At 44.6% G+C, this 27,304-nt stretch overlaps 1 protein-coding gene across 1 annotated transcript; it reads left to right on the forward strand.

Moving 5' to 3' along the window:
• Positions 1–18,753: 18,753 nt before the first annotated feature.
• Positions 18,754–22,869, forward strand: LOC125538735 (eukaryotic translation initiation factor 4B1). Its single transcript, XM_048702010.2, has 3 exons — positions 18,754–20,074; positions 21,657–22,040; positions 22,546–22,869. The coding sequence occupies exons 1-3, from the start codon at positions 18,876–18,878 to the stop codon at positions 22,568–22,570; spliced, it is 1,608 nt and encodes a 535-aa protein (XP_048557967.1). The 5' UTR covers positions 18,754–18,875; the 3' UTR covers positions 22,571–22,869.
• Positions 22,870–27,304: the final 4,435 nt, after the last annotated feature.

A 27,304-nucleotide genomic window follows, 5' to 3' on the forward strand; every position in this document is an offset into this window, starting at 1 on the left:
TTGTCTGCGATAGAATACCCGGAGTGCGCCGCCTGTTACTTCAAATCTCTAGGTTTCGCGGATCATCAGCAAGGCAAGTAACACTTTGATCATACCTCCTACTACCCAGTTTTATTGCATTAGATCAATCCTCAAACATTGCATGATTAGGATCTAATTAAATTTTGGGATGTGAAGTAGTTGAGGTAGTACCTATTACCTGTTTATTATCAAACCTTTGGGAGTTACTTCTACGTTTGCCTATTATGCCATGCTATGCTAGTAGACGTGGATTGAGTGAGTGATATCCATGACAGATGTGAGTTTGTTAATTAATGGTTTATCTAAGGTGGCAACTTAAACACACATCTGGGTGGATTGAGGTACCTGAGTATTCCAGGATTACCTGTTTTTTATGGACCACCACCCAGGCCCAACGGGATCATGAGATTTTTCATAGTAGAAACTTCCGTGTGTAGCCACAAGCTATTATGGGCTCTAGCATAGTTGATTAAGTCGTGCGAACTCTTACAGGGTAGACTATCAGATGTAGGGGAAAGTAGGTGTAACGGTCTATCCATTGTAAGGTGCTAGCGCTTCTGAAAGACTATGTCTCGGTCATCCGTCTTCTCAAACACCAGGTAGTGCGAGAAACCAAACGGAGGCGATCAAGTCTTGTGGGGAAAAGTGCGCAAACCTCTGCAGAGTGTATAAACTAATCATGGTTAGCCGTGTCCCCGGTTATGGACATCTTGAGTATCTAGTACCTGGATTATCATGTGAATCTCAACATGTTACTCTAAATTAATTTTGTTGGGTTTTGTTTAATGATGATGCTTAATTGGGATTGAGGATGCTGTCAACCATTCTCAATGATTAACAACCACCATGATAGTTAAATAAATTTATTCCTTTGTAGTAGGGAAAAATTGGCTTTACGCAAAACTGTAACCATAGAGCTTTCCATCAGCCAAATATGCATATAGTATAGTTGTTTCATTCCATTACTCTCTATGTGCTACTTTGCCAGCATATTCCATGTGCTGACCCGTTTCGGGCTGCAACGTTAATGTTGCAGACTTTTCAGATGATGATTAAGGAGTTTTTAGGTCGTGGTTCTATACTCAGTGATGCTATTGGAGTTGATGGACTCACTTATCTTCCAAGCCTTCCGCTGTTATAGTTATTAGATGGCCTTAAGCCATATTTATTGTAATAAGTTCTCTTTTGAGACACTCGATGTAATAAGTGTGTGATTGCTACTCTGTTATAAATCCTCCGAGTACTGTGTGGTGTCAGCATTACTGATCCAGGGATGACACCTGAGCACAGAGATCAGACTGTTTGAGGTCTGGTCGCTACAGAGATGGTATCAGAGCACACGCTGACTGTAGGACACGACCACTAAGCTAAAGACCTAGAACACTATTCACTCTCTTCTCTTCTAACCTCTCATCTTTTCTACTCTTTAGGATGGCGGATGCAAGGAACAAGTTCACGCAACCGGATGACGATACACCCTTTGGACGTCACTTGAAGGAAGTCACTAGATACCTGAACATAGGAGTACCAAGCTTCACCGGAACCTACAACGCCACTTTACCTGAAGAAGAGCGCTGGACGATTCAAGTTCAAGTTCCAGGAAGGACGTTCATGCCAGTCACTGAGTCCATAGAGTTTTATTTTGATGCACCAACTTGGAGTCTAGGAAAGAGCATGGCAGCTCATATCGCCATGGGACGCATTGGAGAAGTCTACCGCAATGATCTCAAGGATATTATCTACCAGATTTGTGGGTGCCGAGATGAACACTGGGAGATGATCAGCACCAGAAGGGATAGATCAATTGCGGCTTTTATCCAAGAGTTAAACCAGCACATTCGACGACAGGAGAACTAGATATGCGCCGACATGATAGACCTGAAGAAGGCAAGGACAAGAATCAAGGAACTGGAGGAAGAACTCAAGGCTACACGTGAAGATTATGAAGAGGAAATTGAAGTATTGGTGGAGAAGAATGACGATCTGATCAAGAAGATTGGGATATTTATGGGAGGCCCTACACCAGTAGATGAAGACGAAGAACCCAAGGAGATCGCCCGGAAGACTACATCATCATCGACGACACCGACTCGGATCCAGATGATAGCGATGATGACTATGTTGATGAAGTCGGAGCAGATATCATGGAGTCTGCAACCGAAGAATATTTCTAGTAGACCACCTCATCAGTAGTAGTAGTCCACCATGTAAATACAGTAGTCCGAGCACTTTTGCGATAGTTCGATCGATTGTATGCCCTTGTTTGATTGAATGAAGTGAATTGTTTGCTTTTGCCTCATGTGCATATGGGTAGTGTTTTCTCTTTAGACCCCCTCTATTCTTAAATCTCATCTTTTCTAAACCCTCAGATGCCTCCGAGACGTTACCCCGGATTTACCTTTCCACCGGAGCTCACCCAGTTGATCCAGCAGCAGAACACATTGATACAGTTGCTAGTTCAGAATCAGAATCAGGGGAACAACAACAACAACCCACCACCACCACCACCTATTGATCACTTAGCCCGTTTTCTTAGGCTGAATCCGCCGGTGTTTTCCAGTAGCACCGAGCCGATAGTAGCAGATGATTGGCTCCGCAAGACAGCTAGAGAGTTGACCACAGCAGGATGCACAGATGCGGAGAAGGTGAAGTTTGCCGCACATCAGCTTGAAGGACCCGCAGCATCATGGTGGGAGAATTTCACAGCCACTTTCCCTGTCGACACTGTCACATGGGACCAGTTTCAGCGGGCTTTTCGTTCTGCCCATGTTTCAGCAGGAGTTATGGCCATGAAGAAGCGTGAGTTTCGCAACCTGCACCAAGGAGGACGGATAGTTGGCCAGTATGTGGAGGACTTTAGTAAATTAGCACGTTATGCCCCAGATGACGTTGCTACGGATGCAGCTAAGCAGGAGAAGTTTCTGGAAGGACTGAATGATGAGTTGAGCATGCAGTTGATGGTAGCAACCTTCAACAACTACCAGGAGTTGGTAGCCCGTGCTCTTATGATTGAAGTCAAGCAGCAGCAAATTGAGAACCGCAAGAGAAAGTATGGACAAGGGAAGTACAATTCTGGAGCTCAGCAGAAGCCATGTTTTACCCCTAGGTCGTGAGGACATTTTCAGCATACCCATGGAGGAGGTAGCTCGCACAATCACAACGGCACCAAGAATGGAAATGGCAACGGAGGAAGCAACGGCCAGAACCGTACCAACCCATCAACCCCAGCCAAGAAGGACCTGAGCCAAGTCACTTGCTTTAAGTGCCAGAAGACCGGACATTATGCCAATGAATGTCCTGAAGGCCAGAATGGCAATGGAAGCTCTGGGAAGAAGCCGAACCCTTTCAACAGGGGACAGGTGAACCACGTTAACGTGGAGGAGGTTGAAGAGCAGCCGGAAGCCGTAATCGATAAGTTTTTGGTTAAGTCATTTACTGCACTCGTTCTTTTTGACACTGGTGCATCGCATTCATACATATCAAGGGGATTTGTGGATAAGTATAACCTGCCCACTAAGGTTCTTAGAACACCTATGCTAGTAAGCTCACCAGGAGCGGAGTATATGGCTAGTCAAGGATGTTTTCAAGTGCCATTGAGTATAGGTAGGCATGTGTTTCCCTCAGATTTAAACATTTTGGAATCACAAGGATTGGATGTAATTCTGGGTATGGATTGGTTGTCGAGGTACGGAGGAAACATCGATTGCGCCAGTAAGACAATTTTGCTTACCACCCCAGAAGGGAGAAGGATCAAGTATGTATCCCGACATGTGCCAAAAGGGACTCAAGTAAATTGTTTAACAGGAGTTGTGCAGGAGGAAGTACCAGTGGTAAGGGATTTCCCTGAAGTATTTCCAGAAGAGTTGCCAGGCATGCCACCGGATAGAGATATTGAGTTTTTGATTGAGCTATTGCCAGGCACAGGGCCAATATTAAAGAGACCATACAGGATGCCTGCAAAGGATTTGGTGGAGATTAAGAAGCAGATTAAGGAGTTATTAGATAAGGGATATATTCGCCCAAGTTCTTTGCCTTGGGGATCGCCAGTACTTCTAGTGGAGAAGAAGGATGGATCATTAAGGATGGTTGTTTTTTTTGATTGGGAACTGTGGGGCAAAACCCCCACAGCAGATCAAAACTTTATTGAAAAAATAACAGATACAACAAGTTGATTACAAGGAGTAACCAGGTTGCAAGGAAGAGGAAAAAAGAAAACCCTACAAAAGTCTTAGGGGGGGAGGTAAGAGATCCACTTGAGCAGGTCATCCTTGTAAGCAGCTCTGATTCTGTGCTGCATGAGGCTAATATCCTGCCTAAACGCAAACCTCCATTTATTGAAACTGGTCCTCTCATTTCTGAACACTTTGGCGTTTCTGATGATTCAAATATGCCAGCAAGCAATGAATACCACTTCAGAGAAGAAAGGCCTATCAAAACTTCTCCTTGCCTGAGTAACCAGCTCAATCATGGAGGTTCCAGCAGACCAATCAATCTGTAGATAATTCCAGACCCTTACACTGAAATTGCAATTGAAGAACAAGTGATCTCTGGTTTCCCTAGCCTGCAAAGGGCATAGTCTACAGTGTACTCCATCCTCCATGTGCCAGTGCCTTCTCTCAACCATATCCTTGGTGTTCAACCTGTCCATAATAAGCATCCAAGCAAAGACCTTGATCTTGAGAGTGCAGGAGGATTTCCATATCCAACATAGCAAAGGATTGAAGGACTCAGACTGAAAGGAGTGTGAGTAAAACATCTTGGGCTTGAAAAACTTGGAAGAGCCCTGCCAGAACCAACAGTCTTTCGAGCTGGGATCTCTTCTGTGTGAGTCCATTAAATCCTTTATCAGATTTAACTCATCAAAAGCTTGGGCCGACAAGGGAAGGTGAAAAAGTTGGTGTAGATCCTGGGTATTGAAAATTTCCTTAATTGACACCCAGGGGTCCTTGGCAAAAGAGAAAAGCCTTGGGAATCTTGCCTGCAAACTAGATGTTTCAGAGCCAAGGTTCCCGTTATCAGACCAAAATAGAGCAGTGTCCCCTTCGTTGATCTGCACCCAGGAGAAGTCCCTAAAATGCTGCATGACTTTACAAACATCTCTCCACCAGAAGGAGCCACAATCATTTGTTCCCTGGGGCATTCTGTCAAAATAATATGAATCCCAAACAAGGGATACCCAAGGAATTTCGCGTTTGTTCAGGAAATTACTGGCATACTTGAGAAGGAGAGCCACATTCTGAACCCCCAGATTAAGAATACCAAGACCTCCCTTGTTTTTTGGCCTGCATATGAGTTCCCAAGCAGCCAGAGATGGGGCAGGCTCATCTCTATGCTTTCTCCACAAGCACTGTCTTTGAATTCTTTCCAAGTGCTTGAGAATACCAGCTGGGAGAGCAAGACTGCCCATAAAGAAAATTGGTAAAGAGGATAGAGCAGAGTTTAGGAACTGTAGCCTTTCTCCTTGGTTAAGGAAAGAAGAACTGGCAGTCATTCTTCTCTCCATACAGTCAACCAGTGGCATGAAGTCGATCATTTTGGGTCTTGTGGTCCCCACAGGTAATCCCAGATAAGTAAATGGCATTGTACCAATTTTGCAACCAAAAGCAGTTGCCAAATCCTTCATTACAGCAGAGTCAAGTTAAGGATTGTTGTTGATTATCGAGGATTGAATGAAGTAACCATCAAGAACAAGTACTCGCTACCAATGATCAATGATCTGTTTGATCGATTGCAAGGAGCTAAGGTATTTTCCAAGATCGATCTACGATCAGGATACCACCAGTTGAAGATTCAAGAACAAGATATACCTAAGACAGCTTTTACCACCAGGTATGGGCTGTACGAGTATACCGTTATGTCATTTGGTCTGACTAACGCACCTGCATATTTTATGAACATGATGAACAAAGTGTTTATGGAGTTCCTGGATAAGTTCGTCGTAGTGTTCATTGATGATATTCTGGTTTACTCGAAAAGTGAAGAGGAGCATAAGGAACATTTGCGATTGGTACTTGAGAAGCTCAGAGAACATCAGTTGTATGCCAAGTTCAGCAAATGTGAGTTTTGGTTGAAGGAAGTAGGATTCTCGGACACGTTATATCCGGAGAAGGTATAGCAGTAGATCCCAATAAGGTTGACACTGTGACAAATTGGGAAACGCCAACAACAGTTGGAGAGATCCGGAGTTTTCTTGGACTCGCAGGATACTGCCGGAGATTCATTGAGAATTTCTCAAAGATTGCGAAGCCTATGATGGAGTTATTAAAGAAGGATACCAAGTTCAAATGGACTGAGGAATGTGAGGCTAGTTTCCGGGAGTTGAAGAAACGCTTGGTTACTTCACCAGTGTTGATTTTGCCAGACCAGACCAAGGATTATGAGGTGTATTGCGACGCTTCACGTCGAGGACTTGGAGCAGTGCTTATGCAGGAAGGGAGAGTTGTTTCATATACCTCAAGACAGCTTAAGCCTCACGAGTTGAATTATGCTACGCATGATTTGGAGTTAGCAGCCGTAGTGCATGCATTGAAAACATGGAGACATTTCCTCATTGGAAATCATTGTGAGGTGTACACGGATCACAAGAGTTTGAAATACATTTTCACGCAGAAGGAGTTGAACCTCAGACAAAGGAGATGGTTGGAGCTCATCAAGGATTATGATATAAGACTGCATTACCATCCCGGAAAGGCTAACATAGTAGCTGACGCATTGAGCCGTAAGAGCCATGTCAATACATTAATGACGGGAGAAATACCAAGGGAGTTAGCCGAAAATCTTCGTGAACTATGTTTGGAAATAGTTCCGAGAGGCTATGTAGCAGCATTGGAGATTTAGTCTACGTTGATGGATAGGATCAGAGAAGCCCAAAAGACTGATAAGGAGATTGCTGAGATAAAGGAGAAAATGAGCAAAGGAAAAGCTAAGGGATTTCGTGAGGATGAGCACGACACCCTATGGTTTGAAGACCGTGTTTATGTGCCCAATGACCCAGAAATCAGGAAGTTGATTCTGCAAGAGGCACATGATTCACCATATTCGATTCACCCAGGAAATACCAAGATGTATTTGGATTTGAAGGATATTTTCTGGTGGACTGGAATGAAGAAGGATATTGCGGAGTATGTAGCAGTTTGTGATGTATGTCAGAGAGTAAAGGCAGAGCATCAGAAGCCAGCAGGATTGCTACAACCATTGCCGATACCCGAATGGAAGTGGGATAAGTTAGGCATGGATTTTATCATGGGATTACCCAGGACTCGTTCAGGCTATGACTCGATTTGGGTTGTAGTTGATCAGTTGACGAAAGTAGCTCATTTCATCCCGGTAAAGACCACTTACACCAGTGTTAAGTTGGCAAAGATATACATGACCAGGATTGTATGCTTACATGGAGTTCCGAGGAGTACAGTATCAGATAGAGGAACCCAGTTTATCTCAAAGTTCTGGAATCAGTTGCACGAAACTTTGGGTACCAGGCTAGAGTTCAGCACAGCTTTTCATCCACAGATAGATGGACAGACCGAGAGAATCAATCAGATTTTGGAGGACATGCTGAGAGCTTGTGCGCTAGATTATGGATCTAGTTGGGACGAGAATTTGCCGTATGCAGAGTTCTCTTACAACAACAGCTATCAATCCAGTTTAAAGATGGCCCCTTTTGAAGCCTTGTACGGAAGGAGGTGCAGGACACCGTTGTCGTGGGATGAAGTTGGAGACTGCCAGTTGTTTGGACCTGACTTGATTAAGGAGTCTGAACAGAAGGTGAAATTGATTCGCGATAGGCTCAAGATAGCCCAGTCCAGACAGAAGAGTTATGCAGATTCTAAACACAAGGAGACAGTTTACGAAGTTGGAGATAGAGCTTATCTTCGAGTATCCCCACTTCGGGGAACAAAGCGCTTTGGTGTTAAAGGAAAGTTAGCGCCACGATTTGTAGGACCATACCGAGTATTGGAACGTATGGGAGAAGTGGCCTACAAGTTGGAATTACCTGAAGGATTGTCAGGAGTTCATGATGTGTTCCACGTTTCTCAGTTAAAGAAGTGCCACGCGGAGATGGCTGACATACCGCTGAGAGACACCGTTCCATTGGAAGCAATTCAGTTGGATAACGATTTGACCTATGAGGAGAAACCTGTTAAGATTCTCGAGTTTGCCAGCCGAGTCACCCGCAGCAAGGTTATCAAGTTTTGCAAGGTTCAATGGAGCCACCACACAGAGGATGAAGCCACCTAGGAGCGATAGGAAGATTTGCTCAAGGACCACCCTCACTTATTTTCTAGCCAACCCGAATCTCGAGGGCGAGATTCATCATAAGGGGGGTAAGTTTGTAACATCCCAAATTTCTAATTTGGAATGTTATACATTAGATCATCATTGCATATCATAATTTATTTGCTTTTGGTTTTGATCCTAGAAATTCCACGCAACTCAAGGACCCACGGAGAGAGTTGGGGATTTCCTTATTTTCATATTTGAGTTTTCTCAAATTTTGAGAATAGGATCATTTGATTTTAATTATTTTATCATCAATTATTTCTATTACAAAAATATGAGAGAGGGGATAAAATGACTTTCCCAAAATAAAGAAATATTGAGGATTTAATAATAAAATCAAATAAGATTTTATTTCGAAGTTTTTCGGTATTTTATTTGAATTTAGGAAAAATGTGCGTTTTTCAAAATTGCATTTAGGCCCCAAATAAATGTTCACCTTGTGCGGCTTGATTTTATAAGCCCGGGAAAATTTATTTCAGGATTTTTGGAGTCCGTTTAGTATTTCTTTTATTTGTTTTTCTACGCGGAATAATTAAAAAAACGCGAACCGACTTCGGGCCGTACCCGAGCGGGACTCCGCCCGGGGGCAGCCTTTAAATAGCCGCCGCCCGAGCCGCCCCAGCCCACCAGAGCCGCCACCAACCCTAACCCTAGCCGCGCCTCGATCCATGCGCCCGCCGCCACCGCCGGAGCCGCCGCCGACCCACCTCCCGAGGTAAAAAAAAGAAAAAAGAAAAAAAGGAAAAAAAAAGGGAGGGTCGCGGTTTTTTTATAGTTTCGATTTTTTAAAATAGATCGGTTTTACCGGTTTATTTATTTAGCGAGCGTTCGTCCATTCGTTCGTTCTAGCGAACGTTCGTCGTTTTTCTTTTTCTCGGATTAAATCCGCGATTTTTCTGATCGCGATTCCTGATCCGATTTTCGTTTTAGTATAACTTTTCGCTTGTTTATCGGAATCAGGCGATTCAAGCGCCTGGAGTTTCATCTCGAAACCCTCTAACCATTTAACCAACTTAAACAAGTTTTTGCCACTGTAAAAATTGCCCTAGATCCAGAATAGTAAACGAAGCTTGTTTCTTTTGCCGTTTGACTTTCGTTGCTTCGTTTGATTTGATTCTTTTTGCAAACCGGAGTTCTTAAGTTGAACCTTCTGGTTAGATCTCTTATTTGAGTTTTACCTGTGCATTAGATGAATACTAATTGTATGCTTGTTTGTTTGTCTGCGATAGAATACCCGGAGTGCGCCGCCTGTTACTTCGAATCTCTAGGTTTCGCGGATCATCAGCAAGGCAAGTAACACTTTGATCATACCTCCTACTACCCAGTTTTATTGCATTAGATCAATCCTCAAACATTGCATGATTAGGATCTAATTAAATTGTGGGATGGGAAGTAGTTGAGGTAGTACCTATTACCTGTTTATTATCAAACCTTTGGGAGTTACTTCTATGTTTGCCTATTATGCCATGCTATGCTAGTAGACGTGGATTGGGTGAGTGATATCCATGACAGATGTGAGTTTGTTAATTAATGGTTTATCTAAGGTGGCAACTTAAACACACATCTGGGTGGATTGAGGTACCTGAGTATTCCAGGATTGCCTGTTTTTCTTATGGACCGCCACCCAGGCCCAAAGGGATCATGAGATTTTTCATAGTAGAAACTTCCGTGTGCAGCCACAAGCTATTATGGGCTCTAGCATAGTTGATTAAGTCGTGCGAACTCTTACAGGGTAGACTATCAGATGTAGGGGAAAGTAGGTGTAACGGTCTATCCATCGTAAGGTGCTAGCGCTTCTGAAAGACTATATCTCGGTCATCCGTCTTCTCAAACACCAGGTAGTGCGAGAAACCAAACAGAGGCGATCAAGTCTTGTGGGGAAAAGTGCGCAAACCTCTGCAGAGTGTATAAACTAATCATGGTTAGCCGTGTCCCCGGTTATGGACATCTTGAGTATCTAGTACCTGGATTATCATGCGAATCTCAACATGTTACTCTAAATTAATTTTGTTGGGTTTTGTTTAATGATGATGCTTAATTGGGATTGAGGATGCTATCAACCATTCTCAATGTTTAACAACCACCATGATAGTTAAATAAATTTATTCCTTTGTAGTAGGGAAAAATTGGCTTTACGCAAAACTGTAACCATAGAGCTTTCCACCAGCCAAATATGCATATAGTATAGCTGTTTCATTCCATTACTCTCTATATGCTACTTTGCCAGCATATTCCATGTGCTGATCCGTTTCGGGCTGCAACGTTAATGTTGCAGAATTTTCAGACGATGATTAAGGAGTTTTTAGGTCGTGGTTCTATACTCAGTGATGCCGTTGGAGTTGATGGACTCACTTATCTTCCAAGCCTTCCGCTGTTATAGTTATTAGATGGCCTTAAGCCATATTTATTGTAATAAGTTCTCTTTTGAGACACTCGATGTAATAAGTGTGTGATTGCTACTCTGTTATAAATCCTCCGAGTACTGTGTGGTGTCAGCATTACTGATCCAGGGATGACACCTGAGCACAGAGATCAGACTGTTTGAGGTCTGGTCGCTACAGCCTTCTTCTTCGGCACCACATAGGGTGCCGGAACCAGCAGCTTCGCCAAGCGAGCGTCCACTGGGCCTTCGGGCAAAGGAGCCGGACAGTTGATCTGTCCGGACGTCTCCTGCCAATCCTGTCAAAGGTAAGGGAGCTTAGATCCCGCATGGAGTCAAACTATGAAAAACTAATACCATGTAAAAGGTAAAAACAGCTTACCGCACGAGCGTGACGCTGCGTGCTGAATCCGCGATCCTCAGTAGCGGATGGGGGACCTCGGCGCCCTTGAAAAGCACCTTCCAGGCATCTTCGTACGTCGTGTCGAAGAGCCTGCTCAGAGTTCGGTGCCGCGCCGGGTCGAACTCCCACAGGTTGAAAGCCCATTGTTGACACGGGAGGATCCGACGGATGAGCATAATCTGGACTATGTTAACAAGTTTGAGCTTCCTGTCCACTAGGGTTTGGACGCATGTTTGGAGTCCGGTCAGCTCTCCTTTTTTACCCCATGACAGGCCCGTCTCTTTCCAAGAGGCGAGACGCGTAGGGGGTCCGGATCGGAACTCAGGGGCTGCGACCCATTCAGGGTCGCGCGGCTCGGTGATGTAAAACCACCCCGACTGCCACCCCTTTAGGGATTCCACGAAGGAGCCCTCGAACCATAGGATGTTGGGCATCTTGCCCACCATGGCGCCTCCGCACTCCGCTTGGGTGCCGCGCACCACCTTCGGTTTGACATTGCAAGTCTTGAGCCATAGGCCGAAATGGGGGCGGATGCGGAAGAAAGCCTCGCACACGACAATAAACGCCGAGATGTTGAGGACAAAGTTCGGGGACAGAACGTGGAAATCCAGGCCATAGTAGAACATGAGCCCCCGGACAAATGGGTGGAGAGGGAAGCCCAGTCCGTGGAGGAAATGGGGGAGGAACACCACCCTCTCATGGGGCCTAGGGGTGGGGATGAGCTGCCCCTCTTCAGGAAGCCGGTGCGCAATGTCGTTAGACAAGTATCCGGCCTTCCTCAGTCTTTTGATGTGTCCCTCCGTGACAGAGGAGACCATCCACTTGCCTCCCGCTCCGGACATGGCTGGAGAAGGTTGAGGTGGGGTGTGCGGACTTGGGCGCTGGAGCTCGAGTGCGCGGAAATGGATAGGCAAAGGAGGAAGAAGGCGTGGATGAAAAGGTGGATTCTTATCCCCTTATATGGGCGGACGCGACTATGCGCCCCCACCAGCCTGGTAAAACTCGCTTATCTCCCAAGCACCGTAGTCAATGGCGCGGTTGGGTTACCCACACCCGTATTGATGAGAATCCCGGAATAAGGGGACACGATCTCTGCTTTAACAAGATGTGCCACGGAAACCGCCTCGCTAAACGCGCTGAGGTGGGACAGCAAAACGATTTGAATAAAGACTTGGCCATGGTGTGATGTCACGCTACGGAATACGTCAGCAGATTAGATTGGTGTAAATATTATTCTCTCTATGGCAATATGTGGAAACTTATTTTGCAGAGCCGGACACTACTTTTGTGTTCAAAATCTTCTATGAAGTACTTGGAGGAGGAACCCGCCTTGCAATGCCGAAGTCAATCTGCGCGCCGGACTCGTCGTCATTGAAGCCTGGTTCAGGGGCTACTGAGGGAGTCCTGGATTAGGGGGTGTCCGGATGGCCGGACTATACCTTCGGCCGGACTCCTGGACTATGAAGATACAAGATTGAAGACTTCGTCCCGTGTCCGGAAGGGACTTTCCTTGGCGTGGAAGGCAAGCTTGGCGATACGGATATGTAGATCTCCTACCATTGTAACCGACTCTGTGTAACCCTAGCCCTCTCCGGTGTCTATATAAACCGGAGAGTTTTAGTCCGTAGGACGAACAACAATCATACCATAGGCTAGCTTCTAGGGTTTAGCCTCTCTGATCTTGTGGTAGATCTACTCTTGTACTACCCATATCATCAATATTAATCAAGCAGGACGTAGGGTTTTACCTCCATCAAGAGGGCCCGAACCTGGGTAAAACATCGTGTCCCCTGCCTCCTGTTACCATCCGCCTAGATGCACAGTTCGGGACCCCCTACCCGAGATCTGCCGGTTTTGACACCGACACTCATCTAAAGATTTGCCCTCAATTAAGCTAGTTGGGGTTTCAGCACGAGCACAAAGGGATCGAAGATGATCCAAGTAATAAGCTTTAGCAGTGTGATAGATTTTGAGTGGTTCTTCAACCATTGGTTTAGTAGGTACAACTATTTTTTTTGGTATTTTGCGTTTCCTACCCATAACTAAAGATAGAAAATAACTAAGAACAGCAAATAAAAATTACTTAGTGATAAAGCAAACAAGCACACACGGGAATATTCACCCCAGGCTATTGCTCCCCGGCAATGGCGCCAGAAAAAGGTCTTGATAACCCACAAGTATAGGGGATCGCAACAGTTTTCGATAAGTAAGAGTGTCAAACCCAATGAGGAGCTAAAGGCAGAACAAATATTCCCTCAAGTTCTATCGACCACCGATACAACTCTATGCACGCTTGATGTTCGCTTTACCTATAACAAGTATGAAACTAGAAGTACTTTGTAGGTGTTGTTGGATAGGCTTGCAAGATAATAAAGATCAAGTAAATAAAAAGTAGGGGATGTTTAGGTAAAGACACAACTAAGTTAGTTTTAGTAAAGAGCTTTTTGTTATGAGAAAGTTATTTGTCCCTAGGCAATCGACAACTAGACCGGTAATCATTATTGCAATTTTATATGAGGGAGAGGCATAAGCTAACATACTTTCTCTACTTGGATCATATGAACTTATGATTGGAACTCTAGCAAGCATCCGCAACTACTAAAGATCATTAAGGTAAAACCCAACCATAGCATTAAAGCATCAAGTCCTCTTTATCCCATACGCAACAACCCCCTTACTCGGGTTTGTGTTTCAGTCACTCACGCAACCCACTATAAGCGAATCATGAACGTATTGCAACACCCTACAGCGGGGATCCCTCATGCTTGCACGACACGGAGAGCACCATAGGATAGCACCAATAATAAAACATGCAACTCAAACCAATCTTGATCATCAAATAGCCCATAGGACAAAACAGATCTACTCAAACATCATATGATAGCCATACATCATCGGAAAATAATATATAGCGTTGAGCACCATGTTTAAGTAGAGATTACAGCGGGTAAGAGAGAGGTTACACCGCTGCATAGAGGGAGGGAGAGTTGGTGATGATGGCGGTGAAGTTGTTGGTGAAGATTGCGGTGATGATGATGGCCCCCGGTGGCACTCCGGTGCCACCGAAAGCGAGGGGGAGAGAGCCCCCTCCTTCTTCTTCTTCCTTGACCTCCTCCCTAGATGAGAGAAGGGTTTCCCCTCTGGTCCATGGCCTCCATGGCGTGGGAGGGGCGAGAGCCCCTCCGAGATTGGATCTGTCTCTCTGTCTCTCTCTACTTCTGCGTTCTCAGATTCTACCCTTTCACCGTTTCTTATATTCCCGGAGATTCGTAACTCCGATTGGGCTGAAATTTTAACACGATCTCTATCCGGATATTAGCTTTCTTGCGGCGAAAGAAGGGCATCAACCGCCTTACGAGGTGGCCACAAGGGTCAGGGGTGCGCCTGCCCCCTGCCTCGTGGGCCCCTCGAGCATCGTCTCGCGTTGATTTCACTTCCCAAAAATCACATATATTCCAAAAAAAATCTCCGTCCATTTTTATCCTGTTTGGACTCCGTTTGATATGGATTTTCTGCGAAGCAAAAAACATGCAACAAACAGGAACTGGCACTGGGCACTGGATCAATATGTTAGTCCCAAAAATAGTATAAAAAGTTGCCAAAAGTATATGAAAGTTGTAGAATATTGGCATGGAATAATCAAAAATTATAGATACGACGGACATGTATCACATGGGAGGGTAGGACAAAAGATGTCATGCAAGTTCTTTTCCATAAGCACGTATGACTATATTCAGAATACATGCCTACATTACATTGATGAACTGGAGCTAGTTCTGTGTCACCCTATGTTATGACTGTTACATGGTCGATCGCATCCGGCATAATTTTCCATCACTGATCTAATGCCTACGAGCTTTTCATATATTGTTCTTCGCTTATTTACTTTTCCGTTGCTACGGTTACAATCATTATAAAACCCAAAAATATTACTTTTGCTACCGTTACCACTACTATCATATTACTTTGCTACTGAATACTTTGCTGCAGATATTAAGTTTCCAGGTGTGGTTGAATTAACAACTCAGTTGCTAATACTTGAGAATATTCTTTGGCTCCCCTTGTGTCGAATCAATAAATTTGGGTTGAATACTCTACCCTCGAAAACTGTTGCGATCCCCTATACTTGTGGGTTATGAACAACACATGTCTATGGTCAGGAAACTTAACCATCTTTGATTAACGAGATAGTCAAGTAGAGGCATACTAAGGACACTCTGTTTGTTTATGTATTCACACATGTACTAAGTTTCCGGTTAATACAATTCTAGCATGAATAATAAACATTTATCATGATATAAGGAAATATAAATAACAACTTTATTATTGCCTCTAGAGCATATTTCCTTCACGTTGGTGATCTCAGAATCTCGATGTAACTTATGTTTGAAATGCTTTGTACTTTCGATGAACTTTGATAGTGTAAATAGATTCGGATCCTTTTCGGAAACAAAGAGACTCTGAATAACTTGTTAGATTGCACGCACGCACCCCTTCGTGAGGGCACCCATCCTAGGGTTTTTGCTGCCTCCCGCCGCGCAGCCGCCAGACTGTCTCGTCTCCTATGGCCTTACGACCATGGAGGAGCGGTGGATCCCGGTCCTTGCCGGCGGGAGGGCTTCTTTTTTAGGTATTTCTTTGAGTTCTGGTAGGGTTTCTGTCCTACTCAAAAAGACGAGGCGACGGCGACTCTCTAAAGATGGAATAAGGTCCTCCCCGCCTAGCCCCCGTCCCGATGATGCTTCTAGCATCACCGGAGGGTGTGCGGAGGTTTGCCTTTGGTGGATTCCCTTGGATCTGATCTTCATTCGTCTTTGTTCGTATGTATGTGGGTTGGATCTTTCTGATATATGCTTCTCTTCATCGGCGGCGTTTGTTGTTCTGGTGTGTTGGTCCTCCAAGGACGTAGCATGAAGACTACCCGACTGTCTGCTACAATAAGATTTTTCCGGCTCCGGTGATGGAGGGGTGATGACGGCGGCGCGCCTTCGGCTCACTCCCGTGTTTGTAATCGTCGCTAGGTGGTCTATGGATTTGGATGTAATTTTTTCTGATGTTTTTATTTGCGGGTAAAACTCGTGTTACTCACATCATACAGATTACAATCAATGTTGTTCAACTCAATGGCTTCAGAAGGCCCAGAGCCTAGCCATGTCATAGTCCTACCTTCTAAATGAGCAAAATTCGCCGAAGAGTTACTGACTTTATTCTGAGACCGACTAATGTGAGTAATACTAGTTCCACGAAGACTCAAGAGGTACTTTATCTTCTTCACCAGGGAAGAGTAAAGTGATCTATCAATCTCACGACCTTGTATCATCTTAACAGCTACTAAAGAATCCAATTCAATTACCACCGGCAGGTCAATGCGTGATAATGCCAAGGACAAGCCTTCCATACACGCACCTAATTCAACTTCGAGGGCATCCTGGAAAGAGAAAAGTTGCCTGCATGAAGAAAAAAATGATCATCTCAGTTTCACCGTGCAACACCATGCACGATCTAGCTCTATCATCCAGTGAGAAGGAGTCGTCACAATTCAGTTTGGTCCAACCTTGCGACGAAGGAGTCAACTTCCAGGGCGCAAAATCGGCTTTCACATTATGTTGCTTGGGGGGAGACTATACAGGAACAATGTCTGATTTACCTTCGCACGGGCTAGCAAAAGGATCATGTTTAATGCATAGAAGCGAATCTAAGTAACTGCACAAAAATAACCTCGACACATCAACTGGGGGCGGTTCTTTGTTGCGGACTATTTCATTCCTTATGTGCCAACATCTCCACAATGTCATCAGTAGCATGCTTCGTTCAGCTTCTGGTAGGGGCTCAAGAGTATGCAACAGCCACTCCCTACCTGGAAATTTGATAGATTTTTTATCAGGGAGGTGCCATACTTCAGACATAGCGCCCTACAATTCCACCGCTCTTGGACAGATGCAAAATGGATGGAAGTTATCTTCTATTCCTTTATCGCAGATTGGGCAAGTAGCTGAGATTTCCAATCCTCTTTTGTGCTTGTTCTCCCAAGTGGGCAGTGAGTTCGTTGCACAACGCCATGCAAAGTTACGCACTGTAGGGGGCACATCAGAAGACCAAATAAGGCTGCGGATTTTCCTACTGCCATCAGGTGATACACTGGTCGCTCCATCCATTTTTCCAGCAATTAAATTCAATGCAAAATTATAAGCGCTCTTGACTGAGAAACAACCATGTGAGTCTGGTCCCCATGCCAGAGTATCATCCTCAAGTCGTGGCGAAACTCGAATCTTAAGAATTTCCACGACGTAGGAAGTAGGACTATAAAATCTGAATATTCTAGGAGCCATTTGGATTCAGCAAGTCTGAGACAAAACGAATCCTACATATCCCTTGCAGCGAAACTGGCTTGTAAGAAAAGGGTCTTGGGATCCAATTATCTCTCCACACCCGGATACTTTGGCCATTTCCCACCCTCCACAACAATCCTCTTTTCAAAAGATCTAACCCATGACATATAGCCGTCCAAGAAGAAGAGGCATTGCCTAAGAAAACAGTATCTTCAATCTTGCCATCCGGATAGTAACGAGACGTCAGAACACGGGCGCAAAGACTATCCGGTTTCACAATGAGCCTCCAAGCCTGGAGGGCGAGAAGTGTTTGATTAAATAAGTGAAAATCCCTGAAGCCTTGCCCACCCTTACACTTGGGTTGCTTTAAACGTTCCCGAGATTTCCAATGGACTTTTCGCTTGCCCTTCTCTGATCCCCAATAAAATTTTTGAACCATTATTTTTAAGTCATCACACATTGAAAAAGGGAGTTTGAAAACACCCATAATACAGATAGGAAGCGCCTGTGCCACTGAGTTGATAAGGGTTTCTCTTCCTGGTTGTGCAAGATGGCCATCGCCCCACTGAATTAATCTTTTAGTCATGCTAGTCTGAAGGCTCTGAAAGTTCTCTTTCGACATTTTGCCTTCTGAGGTTGGAAGTCCAAGATATTTCTCTTCAAAACATGAGGTGGTCACATGAAGAACAACACGCACTTGATCTTGAACATTCCTGGGGTAAGCACCCCCAAACAAATTTGAACATTTGTCATAGTTTAAACATTGACCAGTGGCTCACTCATAGGCATCAAGGGCATGTTTAATGTGCACATCTTGGACCTGAGAAGTCTCAGAGAATAACACTGTCTCATCCGCAGGGCGAAGGTCCCCGACCTCTTCCTGCTATGGTCCTGGTCTGTATCATCTACCAAGTTGCCTGTTCTTCCCAATTTCAGAGCCATCATTTGCTGGCGCCGTGTGCCCATCATCACGAGACCCACCACGGTTGCCCGAACCTCCGCCCCAAGAAGCACGCAGCTCTTTGAGGATCAACGACGAAGCTGGGTGGACGTCATCGCGATGTACTACCTTCTAGTGTTTATTGTACTACCTTGACAGTTGATGAATATATCATATTTTTTAAAAACTTACTACTGTATATGATAAGTACTGTATTTTTTAAATTTATATACAGAAATCACGAGATTTTCAGATTAAGCATCGGACACTTTTTACGTTGTTTTTTCCGTGCCGTGTACAGACAGGAGAGGACAGAGGAAAGCCGAGTTTGATCTGACGGCGGAGTCACGACCGTCCACGAGTGGGTCACGACGGCCCCCCGTCAGAATCAAAAGCACAGCCAACCCCCAGCGCAGACCCACCCAACCCAACAACGCACCCCAAACGAATCGCCCCTCGATTGTTCGCTCCCGAGCACCGACCCAACCCTAGATCTCGCAGCAGCAGCGCGAAGCCGACGCCATGGCCAAGCCCTGGGGCGGCGTCGGCGCCTGGGCGCTCGACGCTGAGCGCGAGGACGAGGAGCGCGAGCACGCCGCCGCCTTCCCCGCGCCCGACCCGCCCGCCGCCGCGGGCGGCGCCGCCAGCTTCCCCAGCCTCAAGGAGGCCGTCGTCGCCGGCGGCGGCAAGCAGAAGAAGAAGAAGGGCACCACCCTCTCGCTCTCCGAGTTCACCACCTACGGCGCGGCCGGCGCGCCTCGCCGCGTCGCCCCCGCCGAGCCCAAGGGCCTCACCCCGCAGGAGATGATGATGCTCCCCACCGGCCCGAGGGAGCGCTCGGAGGACGAGCTGGACCGATCCCGCGGGTTCCGCTCCTATGGCGGCGACAGGGAGCCGCGCAGTGGCGGATTCGACGACGACCGCCGCTCCAGCAGGGATTCGGATCTCGATATGCCCTCGCGTGCCGACGAGTCGGACAACTGGGGTAAGAATAAGAGTTTCTCGCCGGCTCCTACCGACTCTGGCCGGCGTGATAGGCTCAGTGGCTCGTCTCCGCTCGGCCGCTCTGATGACATCGACAACTGGTCGCGCGACAAGAAGCCACTCCCGTCGCGCTACCCCAGCCTTGGAACCGGTGGCGGTTTCCGTGAATCATCTGGCGGTGGTTTCCGTGAATCATCTGGCGGTGGTTTCCGCGAACCATCTGGTGGTGGTTTCCGTGAATCATCTGGTGGCGGTTTCCGTGACTCACCGGGGCCATCTGACTCTGATCGCTGGGTCCGTGGTGCTGTCCCTGCCCCTATGACCAACAATGGTGATAGGCCGCGCCTCAACCTCAATCCACCAAAGCGTGATCCCTCAGCCACCCCTGTGCCAGCTGCTGAGGTCGCACGCAGCAGACCAAGCCCCTTCGGGGCTGCTAAGCCCCGTGAGGAGGTGCTGGCTGAGAAGGGCCTTGATTGGAGGAAGATGGAGGGGGAGATTGAGAAGAAAACCAGTCGGCCTACTAGCTCGCACTCCAGTAGGCCGAACAGCGCACATTCCTCCCGCCCTGGAAGCCCTGGATCACAGGTCTCCGCAGTTGGGAGTGAGGGAGCACCAAGAGCACGGCCAAAGGTAAATCCATTCGGTGATGCCAAGCCACGGGAAGTGGTGCTGCAGGAGAAAGGAAAAGACTGGAGGAAAATTGACCTTGAGCTGGAGCATCGGGCAGTTAATAGGTATGTTATATATTAGCCCGCCTCTTGACAGCATGTAGTGTTTCTTTTGATAATGTATAACTGGAAGTGCATACATAATAGGTTAAGAATGTTACAAACTTGCGGAAAAGAAATAATTTTGCTAAGTAACAACTGGCTGGCCTTCGGCATATCTGATTATGCTTGCTGTAAGTCATCTGAATTGGCGTAGTGTTGAGATTTGCAAGAATGCTATGGCTAAAATAATCTCGTTTGTCCTGAATCTAGTGGTAATATGGAAACTTGTTTGCCTAGATGATTGCATTTAAGCTATTCAGTGTTGGCACTTCCTTGTTGATATGAAAGTATGTAAGCAACTGAGCGAGGGTTGTAGGGAATGCCGTCATATTCTGCAAGTATAGCATGCCTTTTGGCAAAAAAAATCGTCATTGTTTTTTGAAGTCATGACCCATGGATAGCAAGGTCATCAATGTTAAGTCTCGTAGGTTACTGAGATTCTAGAGGTATGTCACATATTTTGTTTTAGTCATGTTTTCTTTCTTTTGCATACAAAATGCTGCATTATGTAAATGTGAGAAAAAGGCTCCCGAAATATTCTTGTCTTGCTAATTTGCTAGCATCCTGTGACCTGAGTTATTTTATTTATTTATTTCATTTTGTAATATGTAGTATTCTACTTTAGACATAAAATTTGATAATAACCACATCAAACCAGGTTGCGAGTAAATTTTATACACTTTTCTAGCTAATTAACTACTCACTCTGATCCATATTTTGAGGAAGTATATTTTGAATAACAGAAAATGTGTTTTTTGTTAATTTTTTTGTGGGCCTTCTATTTCGGCTGAGTACTTAAGTAGCTTTATGCACAATCTGGCAAAGTGTTGCATAATTTTGTTCATGTGCTCTGTGCTCCGCTAGGGACAGCGTTGCTTTTGTTCTTTGTAATTAGGGCATTTGTTTTTGTCTCCTTTTGGGTCTGTGAATTCAAATCATTTTAGCTGGACTTGTTATTGCTTTATTTGCTACATTGTAAAGAGTTTAATCAATGTTTATTTTTATCTTAGGACTCGTGATTGTGTTAACATGGCTGTGAAGGAAGCTTAACTGAAATGAACACTTAGATGTATTCTTAGCTTGATTTTGTACTATTTAGTTTCAACCTATGATGATTCACTATTGTCTTGCTTTGTGATAAGCTGATCTCTCGACATGATGGTTGAATCATTTTTGAGACATGCACTTTTCGTTAAATTCTGGGCTTTATATATGAATAAATGGACCCTGTCTGATTCCACCTTTCTCACATTCGTGCTTGACTCTTGTCGTTTTTATAATAAATGAGGAAACTACTCATACAGATATTTATAGCAGCACTCTTAATATTTAACCCGACACTCTGATGAATTAAATGAACTGCTTTGGTAGTGAACTAGTGAATACTTCATCCCGCCAAATGGATATGTTTGTAATTCGCTGTTCCTTTTCCTTGAGAGGCCTATCCTTCTAGCTTGTAGGTGCCGCTGTTTGCTTGAACCATACCTTTTCTGTGAAAAGTCTATTATTTTAGCTTCTAGGTGTTTACTTGAATCCTATTTTTCAGGCCGGAGTCAGAAGAAGAGAAGAATTTGAAAGAAGAAATCAACCTTCTCAAGGTGGACTTGAAGGAAATTGAGGCCATTGCAGGTGATGGTTCTGAGCAAGCAAAAGAAGTGTCTGAGAAGATATCTCAGATGGAAAAGCAGCTTGATCTGCTTACAGTTGAGTTGGATGACAAAATTCGATTTGGGCAAAGACCTAGTTCTGGAGCTGGAAGGGCTGCAGCATTTCCATCCGCTAGTGAGGAACCACATGTTGCAGTGGCCCACATGGACAGACCGCGTTCCCGTGGTGGTGTGGAAACATATCCGAAACCAGTTGAAGAAAGGTGGGGATTTCATGGTAGCAGGGAAAGAGGCTCTTTTGGTGGAGGCGGAAGTTCAGACAGGTTTGTGCAGTTTCTTTGCTAAGTTCGATCATGCATGTTTTCCAGAGTTCAGACAGGTCTTGTAGTATGATGGATGTAGATGTTATGCTCTGTTATGTTATTTCCACCATGTTTAGCTGAATACTGGATCATTTAGGTAGTGATTTCGCTAGGTATAAAAATAGCATATGTATCATGTTTCAAGGCAATAGAACTTTGATTCCAACCGCTTTTAGATTGCGTGCTAAGTATGCTGCTATATATCATGTTCAAGACAAATAGAACTTCGATACCCACTGCTTCTAGATCATTACTATGTATGCTGCTTGTTTGTGAGTGAGAACAAATATTACTCGATTCATCATGGTAATCAACTAGGCATGGCAGCTCTCATCGTACCATAATCTGCTGTATTTAAGTGGAAAGAGTTATGCTGCAAATCACACTTGTCTTTCAAGCATTACATTTGATGTCGTCATTTAGGTAGTGCACTCATCTTATTGTTTACTTGGTCGTTCTTTTTCAGGTCATCAACAAGGCAGGGATGGTGAAGAGGAGTTTGAAGAATCAACTGTCAAGGAAACTTCTGATCGCTGTCGTTTTGGGGGTTTTGAAAGTGGGAAAGAATAAGTCATTTAATTTTTGTTGTGCTTGACTCTCATTTTGTTCGAGGTAGAAGATTGGAGTTAATCTTTGTCAACAAAGGTTTACTCCGCGTGAAGCTATTGGTTACCACCTTTGCTGTAGGTTTCTTTTTGCTTCTTTCTTTTGCCATTTCGTGTCAAAACAAAACTTGTCAAAAAATTATGCTAACTGACTATTGCTCTTGAGTCATGGATCCTTGTGTTCAGCTGTTTGTTGATATTCTGTTCTGTGCATGTGTTGTTCGCCTGCAATATATGTAGGTTGCGAGAGTAGTATTTCTGTGTTTGCATTACTCTACCAGCATTTCCTTGGAGTATCACTATCAGATCATGGTCGTGTAGCTGTGTTTAGCGAAACAGTAGCGTATCTGGTATCTGAATTGTTGCCAAATTCCATCTCCATTGCGAAACAGTAGCGTTACTACTTAGTGATCTAAAAGGTCTTGTATTAGTTTATTAAAAAGGGTGTAGAATTTAGGCTTAACTCTTGATAGATTTTATTGTCAGCACTGACAAGTCACAGGCAAGCAAACCCACGCTCACATTTCCGCTAGACAAATTTTTGGAAGACGAGTTTGGGCAAACCAAACGTAAATGTGCTCCTTGAAAAGGTCCACTGCCACAGGCCTGCCTCGAAAATAGTCTCTCACCCTGGAACTTAGAGCATCTCCAGCTGCTCCCTCAACAGGCCCTTCCAGACCACTTTTTCGGCGCCGACGCCAAAAAAACGCCCCAGGACGCCGAAAAACGTTGGTTCGGCCTTTTTTTTTTCGTCCGGCGGTCACAGGCCAAACCCGGCGCACTGAAGGGCAGTTCGAGGCTCCGGCGCAAGGGAAAAGCGCGGCTGGCCCACCCTGTCAGGGGAAAAGAAGGTTTTCTTCCTCGACTCGCCTTCCACCCCCCGCGCCCTCGGTCGCCAGTAGCTATATCCCGACGCTACCCGCCGCCTTTCACCACTAGATAGCCATTCCAAGTCGGAAAAATAGCAGAGCTTCGCCGCGGCAGCCCTTCCAACAACAGCTGGGCATTTCCGGCCGCCGTTTCCGGCCGTGGAGGGACAGTTTAGCGGCGGGTACACGCCCACCGGGCGCAAGGTGTTTGACGATTTGCCTGCCTCGGCGATGGACTCGGATGACGAGGAAGCGCTCGCCGCGCTGCTGGAGGAGGAAGCCGAGGCCGACGTCCAGGAAGAAGAGAATCTCATGGTGCTCGCCGCCCTCGCCCAGCTGTTGGCGAGCAATGAAAAGCCACGGCGAGGTGGCTCGACGCCGGGGCGGGTGAAAGCAAAGAACCGGCATCGTCTCGAAGGCTACTGCATGCTCTACTCCGACTACTTCGCCGATGCTCCACTTCACGGCGAGAAAACATTTCGGCGCCGTTATCGGATGAGCCGAAAGCTCTTCCTCAGGATTGTGAATTCCATCCGGGAGTTCGACAACTACTTCAAGTGCAAGATGGATTGCACCGGCGCCCTTGGATTCACCTCCATCCAGAAGTGCACGACAACGATGAGGATGCTTGCATACGGAGCTCCCGGTGATTCACTCGACGACTATGGACGCATGGCCGAGTCCACCAGCATAGAGTGTTTCTATAAGTTCTGTCGGGCAGTGGTGGCAGTGTTTGGACCGCAATACTTGAGAACACCCAATGCAGAAGACACTGCTCGGATCCTAGCGCATAATGCAGCAAGAGGATTTCCTGGGATGCTTGGAAGCATCGACTGCATGCATTGGAAATGGAAGAATTGCCCATTTGCTTGGCAGGGGATGTACAAAGGCGCCAAAGGCGGTTGCAGTGTGGTACTTGAGGCGGTGGCCACACAGGACCTCTGGATTTGGCACTCCTTCTTTGGTATGCCAGGAACTCACAATGACATCAACGTGCTGCAGTGCTCTCCTGTCTTTGCCAAGCTTGTTGAAGGTCATTATCCTCCGGTGAACTTCGAGATCAATGGCCGGCACTACAACAAGGGGTACTATCTAGCTGATGGCATCTATCCGAGATGGTCGACATTTGTGAAGACGATCTCAAACCTTGTGCCAGGAGGCAAGAACGCCTGGTTTGCGAAGGTTCGGGAGGCTTGCAGGAAGGATGTCGAGCGGGCATTTGGTGTGCTCCAATCTCGATTTGCTGTTGTCCGGTACCCCGGTCAAACCTGGTCGAAAGATCAAATGTGTGAGATTATGACTTGCTGTGTCATCTTGCACAATATGATCATCGAGAGCGAGCAAGAAGACCCAGTGTTTGACACAGAACCATAAATAAATACTATTAAAATAAATAGAAATCAATACTATTTTCTTAGTATTATTTGAGAATATCCATTTTTTTTAGTAGATTATTGCATAGTATTCTTTTTCACTTAAATGAATTTTTGTATTTGTAATTCATTGATATTGCAATTTGAATATTGCAATAATTTATATTGAAAAGACGATAGCCAATTTATTGGCTAATTCGAATTCGTCTGTACAATTCGTAAAATTCTTTCTTATTTCTTATTTATTGTTGAAATCCAAAATTAAAGTCTCTTGGCTCTCTTCACGCTTTCTCACAAACAGATTAAAAAATAGATTTTTTTTTTGAAGTTTGGATAAACCATTGCTTCGTCTGGTGTCTACAATACATATGACTCATTATAGTACTAATTTCATTTTTACCAGATCGAAAAATTTTATGTTGAAAAGAAAAATTTATAGATCCAATGTCACATTCCGTAAAAATTTACGATACATGTATAGGATGCACTCAATGTGTACGAGCTTGTCCAACAGATGTATTAGAAATGATACCCTGGGATGGATGTAAAGCCAAGCAAATTGCTTCCGCGCCGAGAACCGAAGATTGTGTGGGTTGTAAGAGATGTGAATCTGCCTGCCCGACCGATTTTTTAAGTGTCCGCGTTTATTTAGGGCCTGAAACAACACGTAGCATGGCTCTATCTTATTGATACGTTACAAAAAACTTCACTCGAATCGTCTGATTCCTCTTTACCGAAGAAGCCTGTGCTCGAAATAATCGAGCACGGGCTTTTCTGGTCAAAACGTATCTTGTCTTTATCACTTTATCATGAGTTATTTTCCTTGGTTAACAATACTTGTTGTTTTGCCGATATTTGCAGGTTCATTAATTTTCTTTTTACCTCATAAGGGAAACAAAGTCGTTAGGTGGTATACTATATCTATTTGTTTATTAGAATTCCTTCTAATGACTTATGCGTTCTGTTATCATTTCCAACTGGAGGATCCCTTAATCCAATTAAAGGAGGATTATAAATGGATAGATGTCTTCGATTTCCACTGGAGATTGGGAATCGATGGACTTTCATTAGGATCTATTTTATTGACAGGATTTATCACTACTTTAGCTACTTTAGCAGCTTGGCCAATTACACGGAATTCGCGATTATTCTATTTCCTGATGCTCGCAATGTATAGTGGTCAAATAGGATTATTTTCTTCGCGAGACCTTTTACTTTTTTTTATCATGTGGGAGTTAGAATTAATTCCTGTTTACTTACTTTTATCCATGTGGGGGGGGGGGGAAGAGGCGTCTATATTCAGCTACAAAGTTTATTTTGTATACTGCAGGCGGTTCCATTTTTTTCTTAATCGGAGTTCTGGGTATGGGCTTATATGGTTCCAACGAACCAGGATTAGATTTGGAAAGATTAATTAATCAATCATACCCTGCAACCTTGGAAATACTTTTATATTTTGGCTTCCTTATTGCTTATGCTGTCAAATTGCCGATTATACCCCTACATACGTGGTTACCAGATACCCATGGGGAAGCACATTATAGTACATGTATGCTTTTAGCGGGAATATTATTAAAGATGGGAGCATATGGATTGATTCGGATCAACATGGAATTGTTACCTCATGCTCATTATCTATTTTCGCCCTGGTTAGTAATAATAGGAGCGATCCAAATAATCTATGCAGCTTCAACTTCTCTTGGTCAACGAAATTTCAAAAAAAGAATAGCTTATTCCTCTGTATCTCACATGGGTTTCATAATTATAGGAATTGGTTCCATAACCAACATTGGACTCAATGGAGCTATTTTACAAATATTATCCCATGGATTTATTGGTGCTACACTTTTTTTCTTGGCAGGAACCGCTTCTGATAGAATGCGTCTTGTTTATCTCGAAGAACTGGGGGGAATATCTATCCCAATGCCTAAAATTTTTACCATGTTTAGTAGCTTTTCAATGGCTTCTCTTGCCTTACCAGGAATGAGTGGTTTTGTCGCAGAATTAGTAGTATTTTTTGGACTAATTACTAGTCCAAAATTTCTGTTAATGCCAAAAACACTAATTACTTTTGTAATGGCAATTGGAATGATATTAACTCCTATTTATTTATTATCTATGTTACGCCAGATGTTCTATGGATACAAGCTATTTAATGTTCCAAACGCAAATTTTGTGGATTCTGGACCACGAGAACTCTTTATTTTAATCTGTATCTTTTTACCAGTAATAGGAATTGGTATTTATCCAGATTTTGTTCTCTCCCTATCCGTTGACAGGGTAGAGGCTCTCTTATCCAATTATTATCCTAAATAGGTTTGCTTTTTTTTACTCGTCTGCTCTATTAATGCAGAAATAAGTAAAAAAGTATATAATGC

The sequence above is a fragment of the Triticum urartu genome, chromosome 2A (assembly GCF_056163025.1).
Source record: "Triticum urartu cultivar PI428250 chromosome 2A, HENAU_Tu73, whole genome shotgun sequence".
NCBI lineage: Eukaryota > Viridiplantae > Streptophyta > Magnoliopsida > Poales > Poaceae > Triticum > Triticum urartu.

Excerpts from the sequence above, each read along its gene's own strand:
- LOC125538735 (XM_048702010.2), top strand. The coding sequence starts at position 18,876 with ATGGCCAAGCCCTGGGGCGGCGTCGGCGCCTGGGCGCTCGACGCTGAG. Across the intron at positions 20,075-21,656 it reads GAGCATCGGGCAGTTAATAG|GCCGGAGTCAGAAGAAGAGA; the intron begins GTATGTTATATA and ends CCTATTTTTCAG. Across the intron at positions 22,041-22,545 it reads GGAGGCGGAAGTTCAGACAG|GTCATCAACAAGGCAGGGAT; the intron begins GTTTGTGCAGTT and ends GTTCTTTTTCAG.